A 17,063-nucleotide genomic window follows, 5' to 3' on the forward strand; every position below is an offset into this window, starting at 1 on the left:
ATGTTTCCCAATGTGTTACATCATAAATAATCAATAAATGTTTGGGAACTGAGAACACAAATTGTTGAAGCTTTGCAGGTGGAATTTGTTCTCATTCTTGCTTGATGTCGCTTCAGCTGTGTAACAATCTCACCAAACATTTTCAATGGGAGGCACGTCTCGTCCCCGCACTCTTTTACTCCGAGCCACAATGTTGTAACACGTGTAGAATATCGGTTGGCATTAACTTGCCGAAAGAAGCAGGCACGTTCATGAAAATTGACGTTGCTTGGATGGCAGCGTCGCTTTCCTCCAAAACCTTCCAGCATTAAGGAAGATCCCTTCTCAGATTCCTTCGTTACCCGTTCCACGAACACGCTCCATATCATCATAGATGCTGGATTTGGATATTTTCCTCCAGAACAGTTCTGGTGCTTTTCCTCTTTGGCGCGGCGGACACGACGTCCACAAAATTCTCGGGACCCCAAGCATGTTGGGGGCCGCTGTGGCAAAATAAACGCCTTCAGTGTGAAAAACTGATCAAGAAAAGATAGAACATTAATTGACAGTGAAAAATCATTTTAGTACGTTTCAGAGACTGTGCTTTTTTTTTTTTTTTTTTTTGCATTCATTCAAGTAAAGGAGTTGAATCAGTACTTTTGGACTCAAACATCACTTGTGTTGTGCCATTTGTGACGAGATTGATAGTTAGTGAGGATGACGTGCGTGAAGTTTAACCCCGCCCTCACCTTGAACGTGTGCAGACGACAGAGCTGACGGCGATACAGTATTTGTGTGTGCGCGTGTAGTTTTTCTGATGGCGAGTGTGGGCCAGCGACCACGTGACGCGGAAGCAGACTAGCGTCTTTTGTTCACATCAATCAAAGCGGACGCGGACGGAGAGCTGCTGAATCAGGAAATCGCTGGTACATGATTTATTTTCCACTCTGGAAATTACAAGTAACCTTTTTGGAGGAAGTACACATATCCGTTTCTTCGACACCGGCTAACTACATCGTCTCGAAAATGTTTGTAAAGTTTTTTTTCACCTCTTGTCGCGGTATTGTTTGACGTGCATGTCTTAATTAAGTATGCGTTAGCTTAAGGCGGAGGTAACGTTAGCTTAATTATCCCGAAATGTTCACGTGTAGTCGAGCGAGCTGACCGAGAGAAGTTGTTGAGTTTGTCTGAAGCTCAAACTTGAGCCTTATGTCGAAGCTCCGGATAAAAGTTGACGAATTGGCGGCTCGGTTAGCTTGCTAGCCAATCTGCAAGCGAACAAAGAAGCGTCACTTGCGTTTAGCTTCGCGAAGCTAGCGGCTCTGCACACGCGCGCTATTGCTTTGTTTCAGTTTGTGGCCAGGTGCTTTTCCAATACGGATTACACAAGACGCTTTACTGGCCTTTTTAATCGCGCGAGTTGTTTAAAAGGCTTGCTGGGCAAGTAGCCTAGGAAAGAGACTCCTACCAAGTAAAGTCGGTCAAAGTAAGCAACTCTCCCGGACACTTCTTTACGCATGTCTGCCAAAATGTCGACTGTAATCTGCCGAATGGCTTCGAACCGGAGTTGTTGGAAGGAGTTTGTTTACAGTTAAACAATGAAATGTGACGTTTCATCCTTATTACTGACCAATACAGTCGACAGCGTCAAAAGAAAAGTTTGGAGAACAGCTCTACAATTTATGCCATGATGTATTGTTTTTTTTGTTTTTTTTTTATGAGGCATCTCTTACTTAAGATGTGAAAAGTTTACTTATATAATGAAGTTGCCCTTTCTTTACGACCAATTCCTACGTGGCGACGTAAACCAAGTCGGAACGTACTGTTGACATCATTACAATATTTGTGTGAAAAACACTTCCATGGTCACAAATACATAATACTCAAATGGGAAAACAAGCTGTTCACTGCCTGCCGTTCATAACGTTGAAATAATTCACGTCGTTATTACAAATGTTTGTAAGCAATACAGACAAAGAAAGCAGCAATAATTGAGCATGCTTCTTTGTGCTGCATTCTTACATAGCAGGCTAAACTAGTTCATTGTGTACCATAAAGGTAGTCCGACACTCACAGACAATTAATATAAAACAGTCAAGTGCGTGTGGCATGCTGTTTCTAATTTTGAAATGCAGTACAAAACTGTACTCGGTCCTGTGCCAGCAGTTCCTGAATTGGCGAAAAGTTGCTGACGACTTCTTCCGTTGTAGCTCTTTTGACTGAAAATGCCGCGCAAGAAGGTGACGGACGTGTCTGGAAATGGATCCGTGAAGAAGAAGAGAGCGGCGGGCAAAAGGAAGGAGAGAGACTTCAGCAGTGACGACGAGTTTGACTACGAGCAGGAGAACAACAAGAAGCCGGGGAAACCTTCCATAAAGTCCACTTTGCAACCCGTCACTGTGGCGGATGATGTGAAAGAGAAAATTGTGAGTCTGCCAAAGTCTTTTTTTTTTTTTTTTTTTAAAGTTATTAAACAGCATCTTATTCATCAGCTCGGTTGACCATTTGCGTTTCTTTTCCACAGAAACTTGAATGCCCAAAGGTTAAAGGCCAACTCATCATATTTGGAGCAACAAATTGGGATTTGATTGGAAGAAAAGAGGTCCCCAAACAACAAGGTACAATAGCCATGATGTCAATAATGTGTTTTGTTTTGTTTAGAAAACATAAAGATAAACTTTTGCCTCACAAAGGTGAAAAACAAACCGTAACTACAATCGACATTGATGCAGAAGTTAACAGCAACAGACAAAAGAAATTTTCATTCATGTTCGACTCCACAAAATAAAATTAGAAATAGTGATGGATCAATATGGATTTTTCAAGGCTGATACGATTATCAGTAGACAAGGAGCCCGATTATTCATCTGCAGTAGAAGAGAAAATATTAGTGTCAAAAAGAAAACAAAAGTTTTTCTTTTCATTTTAGCTTTTGTAACAAAAATTGCAGGGAGCTTCGAAGTTCATCGGCACGAGTTAAGGTAAATATCAAATAAATAGTTCTGAATGTTTTCTACTGTAAATAAAGTTTTCCAAAATTTCAACCTCATTTCTTCATTTTGATTTGAAACAATCAAAATTGTAGGAGTTAAATGAAAAGTCTCACTGAAGGACAAACGTAAGCTAATTTGGGGTTTACGTTAACGTTGGTAAACGCTTTCAAAGGGGCTTTGCAGACATTGAAATATTGTCTGAACATGTTTGAAATGACAAGTGAAAGATGTGCAAAAATCCTGATGAAAACCCCAAATTGAGTCCGTTCACAAGCATTCACCGCTCAGTGAGATGCCAGTTTTATCGGCCGATGCGGATATTTGTCCAAATGGCAAAATATCGGCACCCACCGGGCCGATTATCGCTCGAATCCAAATGAGAAAACAACTTTCACACTACATTCACAACCAAAATGTTGCTGTAAGAGTAGAACGGCGATTTATTCACCTGTGTCTGATAAACACAACCGGACGTAATCGGCGGCAACAAAACTTGGATTTGGTCTCTTTTGGGCGGCTGTGATGTGTTTTGCCAGCATCAAAAGGTTTTTGTGTGCGTTTCTGGACTTGGCGTGACGCGGCCTGTCGCGTGGCACTTTGGTCTTAGATTGCGCAAGCGGTCTTGGCCGTCAGGAAATCGGCGTCAATGTTGCGTTGGGGCGTGCATCATCATCATCATCATCATCATCATCATCATCATAAATCGTGAGCGTTCCACTTGACACCTTGGCTGGCGGCATTCCACATCTGTTCCAGTGTAGAAGCTGGGAAATTTCCTGGCTGACTTGAACGCACCAGCATGATGCTCAAAAGAGGAATCTTCCAAATTGCCGCCTCGGCGCCCATTTGCTGCTATGGCGACGCACGTTTCCCACCGAAGCGCAACATGAACGTGATTGCGGACTAAAATGGCAAGTTTTGCATCTTTGGATTGTTGATGGAAATCATCCAGTGAGCGGCCATGAAATGATGGTGACGTGAATGTGGATTGCTATGTAATATGCATATGGTGGAAGCTCCTCCCCCCTGCACAGCTCTGATTGATGCATTTGCAGGCGCACGTCGATGATGTGCTTTGTTGCAAAGGGATTTCGGCGTTATTTGTAACAGCTGTTGAGACAAAGACCAATGTTGGGAGCTTTTATATGCTGCGTCCGCTCTACATATGTGAACATGCACGTATGTCAAATGATGCTGCTTTTCTTATGATTATTTCTCATATTCCACCAGAAAGTTGCCTGCCTGCCGTCATACAGGTGCTACAGTTTTTGTTTTGAATGATATTTGACAAAGCCATGATTTTCATGAGGTCGATTTGAGTTAAGAGTAGCGCGTTGTGTTCACCTTGTGAAGCACACATCAGTCAAATGGAGGACGATTGCAAAAGTTACAACAAACATTATGTGGACACAAAAGAAGTTGAGATGCAAAAACGTTTGCATGCTGGCTCCAGGTCTGTTGAGAATCTGCACATTTTTGACATTATTATTATTATTATTATTGAACAGTGATACTTGATGTAATGTGCATTTAATATAGAGGCAGTGGATGAACATTGAACAACTGCACTTGTACAGTCATATTGAAATCTTAAGTATCAACAGTAAAATTCCGTAAAGCTGTGTAAGCATTTGAAGAAGGTCCAAAAAGGAGACGAAACACGAAGGAGTTCTCAAACTCGGATCGGGTGACGTATCGCGGCTCGCGTTTTTGCTGAGTTTGGTCATGTGACGTTTGCACGCTGACCCCTTCGGCACCGTGATGTCATTTTCAGCAACTGCAAGTGGCAAAATGGCCGCCTCGTCAAAGGTTCCTGGATTGAAAAGGTTTGAATGTTTTCCGCTGGGAATTTCATGAGAGTGTCAAATGCTAAACATAATAAATGCCGATTTTCTTTTGTCTTCTTCCAGCGGCGTTCCGCAACCTGGGCCAGAATTTGTGGAGTCCACATCGTTACGGCTGCCTGAAGGACGTCCTGGTCAGCTGTGTGATTTCCGGCTCGTGCGCGGCGCACAGCCTCCTCGTCACCGCCGAGGGCAAACTGTGGAGTTGGGGTCCGTCGCAAAATGCGCATTTTCACTTGTGTTTTTTCCGACCAATGCGGAATCCAGATGATGATTGTTTGGGCAGGTCGTAATGACAAAGGGCAGCTGGGCCACGGAGACACCAAACGTTTGGACGCTCCCAAGTTGATCGAGGGATTGGCGGATGCGGCGGTCGTGGCCGCCGCCTGCGGGCGCAATCACACGTTGGCGCTAACGGGTGAGTTAGCAAAGTGACGTCATCATCATCATCATCATCATCATCCGGCTTTTGTTTGTCTTCCTTAGAGGACGGCATCGTGCACTCGTTTGGTGAAAACAAGCTGGGTCAGCTCGGCCAAGGCAGCCAGACGGACGCCGTCCTCAGCCCGGCACCCGTAAGTGGCAAACGCCAAACGCCAAAAGTGTGGGGAAAGTCAAAAGCGGCTTCCTGTGCCCAGATCGCCTACAACGGACAACCCTTGGTCAAGGTGTCGTGCGGGGCCGAGTTCAGCATGGTGGTGGACTGCAAAGGGAACCTCTACTCCTTCGGCTGCCCCGAGTACGGACAGCTCGGTACGTCCGCTCGCGTCGGGTCGCAAAGGACGCAATCCTCGCCACGGTTTGCCGAGCGTGTTGTCGCGTGTCGCCGCAGGACACAACAGCGACGGCAAGTTCATCGCGCGCGCCCAACGCATCGAGTACGACTGCGAGCTCGTCCCGCGCCGCGTCGCCATCTTCATCGAGAAGTCCAAAGACGGCCAGGTGACGCCCGTGCCCAACGTGGTGGTCCGAGACGTGGCCTGCGGGGCCAACCACACGGTGAGACGTCCCGCCGGACGGCGTGCGCGTTTCCCTTTCTCGCTCTTGACGCTCGTGTGCGCCGCAGCTGGTGTTGGACTCTCAGAAGCGCGTTTTCAGCTGGGGCTTCGGCGGTTACGGCCGACTGGGACACACCGAGCAGAAGGACGAGCTCGTTCCTCGTCTGGTCAAACTCTTCGACTTCCCCGGTCGGGGGGCAAGTCACGTCCACACGGGCTACCAGTGCTCCTTTGCCATCAGCGAGAGCGGTAAGACGACGACGGCGCCTTTCACAAGTACCCCGAATGCAACGTGTAGCAACTCGCAAGCCCAAAACCAATCGGTGTGATTTTGCCGTCCTTGAGTGCACTTGAACTGTCAAACTCAACACGCAACAATAAGAATTACAGCCACTGTTGAAACATTCTTCCTTTTTAAAACATCGCTAGCCTAGCCTAGCGCTAATGCTAGAGCATAGCGGATCCCAATCAAATGCTAACAGGAAGTTAGCGTCACCTTCGGGAGTAATAGTTCTTCAAATAAATATTGTGTAAACACGCTCACAGGTAAGATGACACCATTACATGTGTACACCATGGAGGCACGGCACCACACTGCCCCTAAGAGGCGGAAATGCGCAACAACACACATTTGTTTGACTTGGTGTATACTGCACTCTTACTTTTCTTTTTTTACTTTTTGAGTTTTAAGAATTCGCAGAATTTTCTTTTCCTCAAAATTTCAGGGTACAAATATATCCAAGGACTTTTAAATCTTACCAACACACGTTTTTATGGCATAGCACAAAATAAAATCCCTGAGATAAAATAATTCTGATAAAAAGCTTTATGTAATTCTCAAGTTTGAAAATGAAAGAGGCTTGAATTTCACGTGATATTTCTAAGGTTCGCTTCTACTTGTTTAAAAAGTGTTTGTGTAGGGATGAATGGGCTATGATCAGTTTTGAGTTTTAGTCATGTGAAAAATATTAACTTTTTATTCATGAGTTAAATTTCACCCATAATCATCCAGCCGTTAACATTTGCACTTTCAACAATGACGTCCCACTTTGATGATGTTTTGCAGGAAGTCTTTTCTTCTGGGGCGTGACCAACACGTCCAGAGAGTCGACGATGTACCCCAAAGTTGTGCAGGATTTGTGCGGTTGGGAAATCCGCAGTCTGGCATGCGGGTACGTCGGTTTGCGCTTGACGCAAACTCCCTGATGGATTTGACACAAGTGACTCGTGCGCTTTGTGTGAAACAGGAAGAGCAGCATCATCATCGCTGCCAACGAGAGCACCATCAGCTGGGGTCCGTCACCCACGTTCGGAGAGCTGGTAAGAGAACCTGCTTCATCATCATCGTCATCATCATCATCGCAGTTGGCAGCAAATGCGTTTGCTTGCTTGCTTGCGTAGGGTTATGGAGACAACAAACCGAAATCGTCCACCACCCCCCAGGAAGTCAAGACCCTGGATGGCATTTATATCGAACAGGTGCACTGAATGACTGGCATCGTATGTATGGTGGACCACTTTTAGAAGTTAAAGGTTGGGCGCATGCACGACACGACACGACACGACGGAGCCCAAACTTGGCAATCGACGCTCAATGTGGCTTCTTTGTGCCCCGGGAACGCGTGGGATGCAATCGATTGCTTCTGTCTGCTTTTCCAGGTGGTGATGGGCTTCGCGCACTCCATGATCATCGCCAGGCAGGACGCGCCGGCCGAGCAGGAGAAACTGCAAAAGCTGCCCGAGTACAACCCGCGAACGATCTGACGGATGTCGGCGCAAGAGTTGCGAGGGAGACGGACGAGGACGCTTTCATGGCAACGAACTCGTCCAGACCGCGTTGAGCGAAACTAGTTTACGTCAAGCACTTCCGCCTCTTCCTTCCCGAGATGTGCTTCCGTTCCCCTTTTGTTACACGCACACTCATTTTTCTTCTCATGTGTTGCAGTGTTTGAGAACTCTTTGTCAATTTTACGGGTGCTTCGGCGTGACCCTTCACCTCTGCAGGGACAGACGCTCCATACGAGTGCCTACGTTTTCCACGGCCGTTATGGAAGTTGTTTGTTTGTTTTCACGATCTTCTCAACTTTGTTACATTCCTTCAGTTCTTTTCACAATCGACCAATGTTGGGACTTTTGTCTTGATTTTGTTGGGGGCCAATGCTGCTCTGTCACAAGTATTTGAGCTGCGGAAGGTTGGGACTTTGTTTTTGGGTTTTAAATCAGCAAAAGGGGTGTTTTTCTGCCACTTTTTACTGGTCTTAATGGTTCTGTGTGTTGTTCTGATTCCATTTTCATTCCAATAAATAAAAAAGAAAATGGTGTCAACTGATGCCCAGTTGAAGTTTACTGCTGTCGTCAAACAGGATTGCAACAACATGGCGGAACTCACAAGAAGAAAAAACCCAAAACATAGATGACCGAAAACACTGAACTTATTTATTGTACAAAATCAGCTTGAACTTAATCTTCGTCTTCCTCCTCTTCCTCATCCTGGTTGATCTGGAAGTAGCGCAGCTCGTAACTCTCTTTGGTGTTGGCCACCACGCGCAACCAGTCACGAAGATTGTTCTTTTTCAGGTACTTCTTGGTCAGATACTTCAGATATCTAAACAAAGACATTACAAACGGAAAAATCTAAGCAAAAGCTTTCAAATAAGCCATGTTTGCAAAACAAAAAGATGAAAACATGTTAATTGCAAAGCATGTAATCACAAGGAATTAGGAAAACGGAGTTGGGGTTCCATTTGTGTGTCAGCTGCTTGACGACCTTCACATGTTCACATGTTCATGTCAAATCACAAAGTCAGACTGAGTGCACCTGAAACGAGCTGCCTTGAGAACAGGTGAGTTTGAACACAAACTGTCAAACGCTTCTTCCTTTATGCATTTGCTGATGCATAATTTAGTCTGTCCATTCACTCGCAAGTGCAACTGCACACTGAGGGCAAATAAATTGGATTGTCAGGGGTAACTTTGGAAAGTAGCAATTATTTGGCATTCCAAATACAAATACCAGAGAAACATTTTCTAGATCCTGTTTATTTTCTTAGATGTACTAAATTATACATTGTCATAGTTCTGTGCAATTAATCAAAATTCAATTACAATTTCTATTATTACACTCCACAATTACAAAGTCAGTATAATTGTAAAAAAGGATTATTCATACTCATTTTTGAGTTGTCTAAATTTATACATTTGCACATTTTTAGAATTTTAAAATAACCCATTTCATCAATTTTGTTTCATTATAGCGTTTCTTTAACTGCCCCCCCCCTTCCTTTTTTGTTGGTAATAATACTTCAATTATTTTGTGTAAATGATTACTTTCTTATATAATTAATTAATTTCCGCCGGAAGCTGCCGACCGGGTGAACTTTCATAGTGGCACACAGAAGTGTCGATCGTCATTGACTGATTTTTATGAATGGATGCGGCGGCGTGCACATCTGCTCCGTTTGAATTGACAACCTTGTTTATTGCTATTAATAATAATCTATAATAATAATAATATCTTAATATTTTTACATGTGTAAACATTTTCTTGTTTTGTACAAAAAAAGTGCACAGTGTGTGTACAAGCTGCACTTCAACTTCAAGCTTTTGGCAAAATAAATAATAATAATTATTATTATTATTATATTATAAATTATGTTTGGTCCAAGAGGAACTTACATAATTGTAGTGTTTCTATTTTTTTTAATTGGTCTTTTTAACATTTTTAGATTTTGAATATTTTCTGGTTTTGTACCAAAAAATAATCAAATTTCAATTATTGCCAGAATAATCATGATTATTATTTTTCCCATAATCAAGCAGCCCTACATTGTCAATATATAAAAAATAAAAAAAACACATTCAAAATATTCTACAGTATTAATAAAACAGCCCTATAATTTATAATTATAAAAAAATTCTTCAAATAATCATGTACAAGTATTTAGATAACTACATTTTTTTTCTTAATACATTTCACTTGACAAATCGGTTTCCTTTTTTCTCTTCTGTATTGGGGCAATTACAAACAAATATAAACTTCAATTTAAACTTAGCATTTTTCTTATATAAAAATCATACAGTATTAAAAAAAAAAAAAAAAAAAAACATTAGCAGCCTTTGTGCAACTTCAATTGAGCCGAAAGCATTTTAGCATGCGGTTCATGGCTGCTTTTTTTTTTTTTAAATGAGCTTAGAGCCGCTAACAAGTCAGAAAACAAATATTGTTGATACTACTACAAGATTCTGAAGTAAAGTGAAGCCAACTGGTGCAAGACGAGTCCCGTCTGACCCCGTTTGACTCGACATGAAGTCACAACACGGCACTTTTGTTTGGATTTGAAAGAATGGCAAATGGTAATGGAAGCTGGAAGAATGTCAAAGGTCACCTTTTGGAGAAGGGCACCTCCGAGGAGATGCTAATCTTACTCTTGCTGCGCTCAATGGACACGACGCCTCCGCCGAGGTTGCCCGCTTTGCCGTTCACCTTGATGCGCTCCTGCAGGAACTGCTCCTGCAAACGCAACACGGGAAAATTAGTAGTAGTATTTTCAAGTTGGAAAGCTTGGCCAGGTCAGGACAGATAAAACAAATGAAAAATGTGTACAATAATTATTTGAAAAATGATTCAAATGTTTGTTCAAAATGTAATGTGATTATTCAATTATTGTAAGTTTTTTTTCCCAGTCTCTCTTGACTGTCATTTACAAAATCAACAAACCTATCATTTAAAAAGGAAGATTAAACGTGATGATTTTACTATTTACAAACTTACGGTAAGCAATTATTAAACGCCAGGATGCCAAACTCATTGTTTCCCAATCAACAGCAGACTTACAAAGTTGGCGGCGTCCATGATGCCATCTTCAACAGGATGAGTGCAGTCCAGCGTGAACTTGAGGACTTGCTTCTTCTTCTTGCCACCTTTGCCAGTGTTCTGCTTCTTCTGCTTGAAACGACATCAACACATTTCTAGTACATCCGTGTTGACTTTTTGCCACATTGGAATATGAAAAATTTAGTTTCATTGTCATTTTCCTATATTTAAGCACAAATGATAAATCTGCTGTCTTGTTGTCCACTCACTGTATGTTAATGTCACGAGGGCGACATTTTAGAGAGCCAAGTAGATTTTTAAGGTGGTACTTACTTACTTACTTACTTAACTACTACCTGGTCGAAAAAGTTCGACTACCATTCATGTTTAAAACTGTCATTTAGCGGAAGACCCTTTACAACGCCTCATTACTGTACAGTATTTCGAACAAAAGTGTCGTTTTCAAAAGTGACGTTTTGGACAAGCGACGACTGTGTATCGCTAATGGCAGCCGACGGTAAGCTCAACATCGCAAGTGGAACATTCGGGATCAAGTAATGACGCACGCGGCCCTAAAATATTGTAATTGGCGATCATTGGAGCGATTTAAAAGCCGCGTTTAGTCAATCCGGCCGCTCATGTTTAGAAGCCAAAACAGGACAGTCGAATGCAAAACGTGGTGATCTTAGCAAGCACAAGCTAACGTTAGCAACGGGCCGCAAAAAAAAACTGAACTCTTTAATCAGGCCATTAACAGGCTGCTTCAACGTATCGGTTTGGACTGTTAACATTATTAACCAACAGCGGCAACAACCTCATCGTCACTTTCCAGTTTTACGCTGGACAAGCCACAGTTTGATCAGACTGTTGACACGCGATTCTACTTACAATGGGCGCCATTGCGAAGAAGCTCGCAGAGAGAGCGAGCGTGCAGTGCGCATGCGTTACAACCACTGTACCTGACAAGTCAATCGTCGAATCATTGATTCCGCCGCCGCGTCCTGAAACGGTTATTTTTGTTTGTACTTATTACTACATACAGTATCTTTTTGCACTTATCTTAATACAGTAGACGTAAATTAATGAAATTAGCAAGAGCTGTCATTTCCTCAAACGTGAATACATTTACGACATAAAATCATTTCAGTTAAGCAATACTCACCGGAAGGCCTGGAATTCAGGCTCTCTACATGTTTCAATATCAAATACGAAATAAATAAATGCAAACAGCTTCACTTCAGTATTGAAAGCAGTAGATGGCATCAACTATTACTGAAAACTCATAATTTAATAATAAAGTACATTACTGTATACAGAACCATACAAATGACAAAAGTAGGTACGCGTCCTACCCATAAAATTCAAATATAAAGTTTATTACAAGCCAATGGCGCAATTGTGTGATGGTTTTCAGCCTGAGTGAAAGTCATACAATGGATTACACAAACAGGGAAGGGGCAGCGTTCGACCCAATTTTACAGTCAATTCAGTCTCTGAGCATGTGACTGCTGTTCTGAATGCAGTTACCACCATTTTTTTCAATAGCCCTACAGAGCAACTAGCTCTGGATGGTATGAAAATGACATAATGGGCATAGGCATTCAGTAAAAAAAATAAAATAAAAAGTTGCCATCGAGGATGTTTTTTCAAACATTGCTACATATGAGAAGTCCATAGGGGAGGGAGAAAAAAAAGAAAAACAAAACAAAGAGGGCAGTGCTTAGCATCATCTCCACAGAGCATGAGGTTGTTGGTTTGGATCTGCTGCATCGATGACTTCCACGTTCTCATCATGGGCGCCTGCTTCCTACTTTTTATAATGTGCACATTCGATTTGAAAGCGGTGGCCAAATGAAGGCCGGGCGCGCTCGAGTGAAATATCATCTTCCTGTGTAGCCCTAACAGCCCTTCCAGGCTGGAAATGCCCCAACTACATAAATGGCGTAAACTGCACAGAAAAAAAAAAAGAGTGTTGAAAAAGTGGGTGCGAGAAGCCAGCTAAAGAGGTAGTAACAGCAACAGAAACAGTTCTGTGGGAACGAGACAGCCGTTACGGTGGAAATACAATGACAAGAGCATGTCAGTCAGGGACATTTAAAAGCTATCTGACTTGACATTGGATTGTGTGAAAAGAAACTGGTTGTATTTATACAAAATCCCTTTTTTTTTTTTGTTGTTGTTGTTGTTGTTTTACCAGCCAACTCGAGTAATACTTGTAAGTCCCTCACAACGCTGCTGGAGGTGCAGACGGAGTTCCTCGCTATACAATCACCGTCCACTCTCTACAGACACCCGCTTGTTGTTCAACAGCTAGCATGGTCAAAGCATGCAAACAAAACTGCAAACAAGTGCTACTGGAGTACACGCAAAGACGGTGAAAGGTTTTGGTCTCTCTAACTGGATTGTAGAGTTTAGTCAAGTTAAAGCGGTCCACTCGCTTGCTGGTCTGCGCTAGCTAGCGGGTCGGCTCGCGGGATCCTTTGCGATCGGTCGCCGCCGTCCCGGTCCGCTTTTTGAGTCAAGTACACCACTGGGGAACTGTGCTCCACTAGTTGACGTGGATGCCTGAGATGAAGGGCAGCCCGCTGGGAACCCGCTTCTTGTACTCCACGTATTCCTCAGCAAAGAAATTGATGAGGGAAATCTCTTCTTCCTCAATCCGCTCCCGAAAGAACCGCCAGCTGGCGATGGTGTAGCCCAGCGTACATATTGGGTTGCACAGAATTACCTAGAGTGGACACAGCACATTAGGCCAAGAAATAAAAACTCTTGATCGGCGCTATGACAACAAATTGGGTATGTGATCCTCAGACCTGCGTTCCTATGCTCCAGTAGAACCAGCCCACATAGGAGGGGTGTCGAAAGAAAGCGTAGACGCCGCTGGTGACCAGCACGTGACTGTACGCCTTTTCGTTCTGGACAATGTGGTTGAAGTTGGAGCCGGCCGTCAACATGGCCGCCTTGCGGAGGGCCTCGCCGCACAGCACCATGAGCAGACCCAGGAAGCTCAACAACCTCAGCTGCTTCAGCTCTGAAAGACAAGACGAGATGAGATGAGATGAGATAGGACAAAACTGTTGAACCATGTACTGATTTGGAATGGAGGGGAACAATCCAGATGTTGGGCAGGATGCATTACGGTCAGCCACGACCATGAATTGAGCACTTCTTTTGAATGACAATGTATTGTAACAAGGACATTTCATAGCCGACAGTCAAAGTACATTGATTAGAAATGAGATTGTATTTGTCTTAAAAAAAAGTCACAATGCAACCCTGATGAGAACGAGCAGTCTAGAAAACCGATGAGATGGCTGGTTAAAAAGCAATTACATTGACATGCCCACCGACCTGGAAACGTTAGCTTCTCCACGGTGAACTCGAGCCATGACGAGACAGCAGCCAGCGTGTACTCGGCACTGTGATTAAGCAGGAATGAGTCCAGTGACAGGCTGTGAGGGTTAATGATGGCCGTCACCAAGTACTCGGAGTAATGGAAGAACGCCAGGGAGCACATATACCTGCAGAGGGGTGACAGTACGACGCATGTTGTTGAAGCTCCGAACCAGCAAACACATCCAATACAGGGTCTTTATGAGAATGACAACAAGTGAGTCAAAAACGCAACGGAATGTTATTGACTAATTGAGTGTGCTTACCCATCCACCAACCAACTAAATCTTTTGTGCATTAATATTGGTTTGTGAGCATGCACACAAACACACATGCGGACAGTGTAGAAGACATGTTTATGACTTTAAAGGGGCATGGTGCAACTTAAATCTCAAATTGGAGTGTTAAAATAACCATAATTTTCACCCGCACATGTTTTAAGAATTGTATAATGGACAGGAGGCACAATGACTGTTGCCCCTATTTTCCTGTAAAGTGAAATAATGCTGGCACAGTTGGGACCGGAAAGTTGAACTTTTGCCCCGAGCATGACGTCATGCTCATGATCCTGGCGTGTGCGCGTCGCTGGCGTCGATTCCGCGTTTCTCCAGAGGGGTCGCAAATGTGCAAAAACGCTGAATCTGCGTCATGGGCCTTTAAAGGACATCCCCTTGCGACGCATCATCTCATTTTCAAGAGCGTCCTTCCAACACATACAAATAATAATATACAAAGTGATGATTAAAAAATCCATCCATACTAGGGGTGTGAATTGCCTAGTACCTGACGATTCGATTCGTATCACGATTCACAGGTCACGATTCGATTCGATACCGATTAATCCCGATACGAATGGTCACGATTCGATACCGATTAATCCCGATACGAATTTATAAGTCGATTGTTGCGATTTTTTTCCATTCAAATTTAGAAAATACTATCAGTAAATTTGTACATGTACACTGTAAGATTTGTATGAATATATTTATCTAAAACTTGAGGCTTATAACCGTGAGCCACTGTACACAAACAGTTTGCAATCTGTTTCACATTTGAACAGCATTAAAATAAAAATATTAAGGCTTAATGTGCCGTTCATATAACATTCTTCCATGCTCAAGGTGTGAATCCTAAAAAAAAAAAAAAAAAAAAAAAAAAAAAAAAAAAAAAAAAAAAAAAAAAAAAAAAATCGATTCTGAGATTATTGAATCGATTCGAGAATCGCGCGATGTAGTATCGCGATATATCGCCGAATCGATTATTTTTAACACCCCTAATCCATACTATAATACAAAAACAGACTCATACCCAATCACCTCACTTAAAAGTGTACAGTGCTCAGGAGAAAGATACATTATTAAGAAAACCTGCATCCAAACACGGACATGTTAAAAATGTAAAAATCTCGTCTTCTAATTCATACGCTCAATGTTTTTCTTCTTAAAGACAAAAAGACGTTTTGTTTACCTTTCCTAGTTTCGGCGTCCACTGCCGCCTTCCTAAATTTATCAACTTTTTCTAGCATTGTGCCATCACAGAAATGACTGTACCATTTTTGCTGTAAAAGAAAATAATCTGGTAGTATGCCAAATGTCATGCAATTTATTCTTGTTTAATAGAAGTTTATTATTGGAGAATCATTGTTGTACTTCAGTCAGATTGTAGTGATTGTTGAATTTGTTGGATACCCCAAACTAGAACTGTATAATTGTGTCATTAGCATTTGGGAGGTCTTTATGAAAATAGAGAATCAAAGAGGACCTAAAGATGAACCTTGTGGTACACTTTTGTTAATCTTGAAGTTTGATTGGTTACCCTGAAAGGTAACATACTGAGTTCTCTGATGAGGAAAACATGACATGTGATTCTAAGATTATTATTATTTAAAAAAAAAAAAAAAAAACGGTAAATAAAGGAAGATACCTAAAAATATCATGCAATATTCATTTTCATACCAGCCAAAATGCGTCCAAGTGGTTTCGGTGCAGCTTATAATCAGACCACAACCAAAAATGACTCCTAGAAAGCAGGCTCTTACAGCAACCTACAACAACAACAACAACAAAGTTCAGGTTAAAGAGAAAAACATATATGTAAATTCAAATTTCCAACCCATCCAGCCAACCCCAAGTACATTATTTTGTCATGTAATTGCTACTAAACGTGAGTTTGTAATTCAGTCCAAACAATTACAATCTACTGTTAAAATGGCCCCTTCTTCCACAAAAAAGAAAAGAAAAAAAAACAAGAAAAAAAACCCCAACCAGAAATCGTTTTGGAAACCAACTTCCCATACTTGGAAACCACATGCCCTTACTTCCTTAAACTGCACTTCTCTATTTCAATGATAGACAAATAGGACACATTAAAGTAAAAGTAATCATATTTGTAGCCATCTTGTCCCGTCAGATCAGCATAGCCGTCATCTGACAGAACACCGGTATCACCTGCTGTCTCGTTCTACTTTAGCTAATAGGATTAACAAACTGGAAAGCCATTGTTGTACTAGCTGCGGGTCGAAAATGTGTCACGGAACACGAACTCCTATTGGACAGTTCTTCATTCATCATACAACATAACGAGAATGAAGCTTAAAGTTGGCTAGCTAGCGTTGCCGCTTACCTTGTACAGAGGTCCCCTGCATATTACTAAAAGGAGGCCATTGATGACAGCAATATGCACACAAATTGCTATTTTCCCGGGAGTTTCCGTCAGGTAATCGAAGACCCAGTCAAGGTGACCAAAGCAGGTCCGAATCATTGGTATTATGACAACACTCAGACCTAGAAGAAAGCTCTTAATACTTACTGTACCCTCAAGTACCAACTTATTGCCTGCCATGATGGAAAATGTTCTACAATGTCTCGCGAGATCACATGGTGCATTCTAAGACGCAACGGGGAGTGGGGATTTTTACACTTCATGCTGCTTTCGCGTTGTACTGGGATATCGGATTTTTTTGGTTTCGGTTAGAAAAACAACAACAACATGAGGCACCACAGTTGTTGCGACTTTGGTTTGTATGTGATATGATTAGCAAATT

The 17,063-nt window shown here is 42.4% G+C and overlaps 3 protein-coding genes across 5 annotated transcripts; 1 reads left to right on the plus strand and 2 right to left on the minus strand.

The window, feature by feature from the left end:
- Window positions 1–737: 737 nt before the first annotated feature.
- On the plus strand, window positions 738–8,143 carry rcc2 (regulator of chromosome condensation 2). 2 transcript variants are annotated; one of them, XM_077511868.1, is made up of 13 exons: window positions 738–905; window positions 2,190–2,405; window positions 2,504–2,597; window positions 4,883–5,026; window positions 5,103–5,234; window positions 5,303–5,391; window positions 5,455–5,569; window positions 5,649–5,815; window positions 5,883–6,063; window positions 6,881–6,986; window positions 7,062–7,134; window positions 7,216–7,293; window positions 7,474–8,143. In XM_077511868.1, exons 2-13 carry the CDS (start codon window positions 2,205–2,207, stop codon window positions 7,576–7,578), a joined length of 1,485 nt encoding a protein of 494 aa, XP_077367994.1. In that variant the 5' UTR covers window positions 738–905; window positions 2,190–2,204; the 3' UTR covers window positions 7,579–8,143. The 2 variants fall into 2 exon arrangements, with proteins under 2 accessions (XP_077367994.1, XP_077367995.1); XM_077511869.1 differs by having other exon boundaries at window positions 840–1,007.
- Window positions 8,144–8,228: 85 nt separating this feature from the next.
- On the minus strand, window positions 8,229–11,598 carry LOC144013254 (large ribosomal subunit protein eL22). 2 transcript variants are annotated; one of them, XM_077511873.1, is made up of 4 exons: window positions 11,516–11,598; window positions 10,649–10,756; window positions 10,200–10,324; window positions 8,229–8,419 (listed from the first exon to the last, which is right to left on the minus strand). In XM_077511873.1, the coding sequence occupies exons 1-4, from the start codon at window positions 11,525–11,527 to the stop codon at window positions 8,275–8,277; spliced, it is 390 nt and encodes a 129-aa protein (XP_077367999.1). In that variant the 5' UTR covers window positions 11,528–11,598; the 3' UTR covers window positions 8,229–8,274. The 2 variants fall into 2 exon arrangements, with proteins under 2 accessions (XP_077367999.1, XP_077367998.1); XM_077511872.1 differs by having other exon boundaries at window positions 10,649–10,759.
- A 298-nt stretch (window positions 11,599–11,896) lies between these two features.
- Window positions 11,897–16,924, minus strand: icmt (isoprenylcysteine carboxyl methyltransferase). Its single transcript, XM_077511877.1, has 5 exons — window positions 16,643–16,924; window positions 15,976–16,064; window positions 13,979–14,148; window positions 13,441–13,658; window positions 11,897–13,355 (listed from the first exon to the last, which is right to left on the minus strand). Exons 1-5 carry the CDS (start codon window positions 16,859–16,861, stop codon window positions 13,176–13,178), a joined length of 876 nt encoding a protein of 291 aa, XP_077368003.1. The 5' UTR covers window positions 16,862–16,924; the 3' UTR covers window positions 11,897–13,175.
- Between the last annotated feature and the right edge of the window lie 139 nt (window positions 16,925–17,063).

Source organism: Festucalex cinctus, chromosome 2 (assembly GCF_051991245.1).
Source record: "Festucalex cinctus isolate MCC-2025b chromosome 2, RoL_Fcin_1.0, whole genome shotgun sequence".
NCBI classification, from domain to species: domain Eukaryota; kingdom Metazoa; phylum Chordata; class Actinopteri; order Syngnathiformes; family Syngnathidae; genus Festucalex; species Festucalex cinctus.

Coding starts and splice junctions, on each gene's coding strand:
- rcc2 (XM_077511868.1), top strand. CDS start 2,205: ATGCCGCGCAAGAAGGTGACGGACGTGTCTGGAAATGGATCCGTGAAG. Junction 5,027..5,102: donor GGGCAAACTGTGGAGTTGGG/GTCCGTCGCAAA, acceptor TTGTTTGGGCAG/GTCGTAATGACAAAGGGCAG. Junction 7,294..7,473: donor ATGGCATTTATATCGAACAG/GTGCACTGAATG, acceptor CTGCTTTTCCAG/GTGGTGATGGGCTTCGCGCA.
- LOC144013254 (XM_077511872.1), bottom strand. Junction 10,325..10,648: donor TCATGGACGCCGCCAACTTT/GTAAGTCTGCTG, acceptor TTGCGTTTGCAG/GAGCAGTTCCTGCAGGAGCG. Junction 8,420..10,199: donor GAGGTGCCCTTCTCCAAAAG/GTGACCTTTGAC, acceptor GTCTTTGTTTAG/ATATCTGAAGTATCTGACCA.
- icmt (XM_077511877.1), bottom strand. CDS start 16,861: ATGGCAGGCAATAAGTTGGTACTTGAGGGTACAGTAAGTATTAAGAGC. Junction 16,065..16,642: donor GCAGGGGACCTCTGTACAAG/GTAAGCGGCAAC, acceptor TTGTTGTTGTAG/GTTGCTGTAAGAGCCTGCTT. Junction 14,149..15,975: donor ACTTGGACGCATTTTGGCTG/GTATGAAAATGA, acceptor ACCCCTCTGCAG/GTATATGTGCTCCCTGGCGT.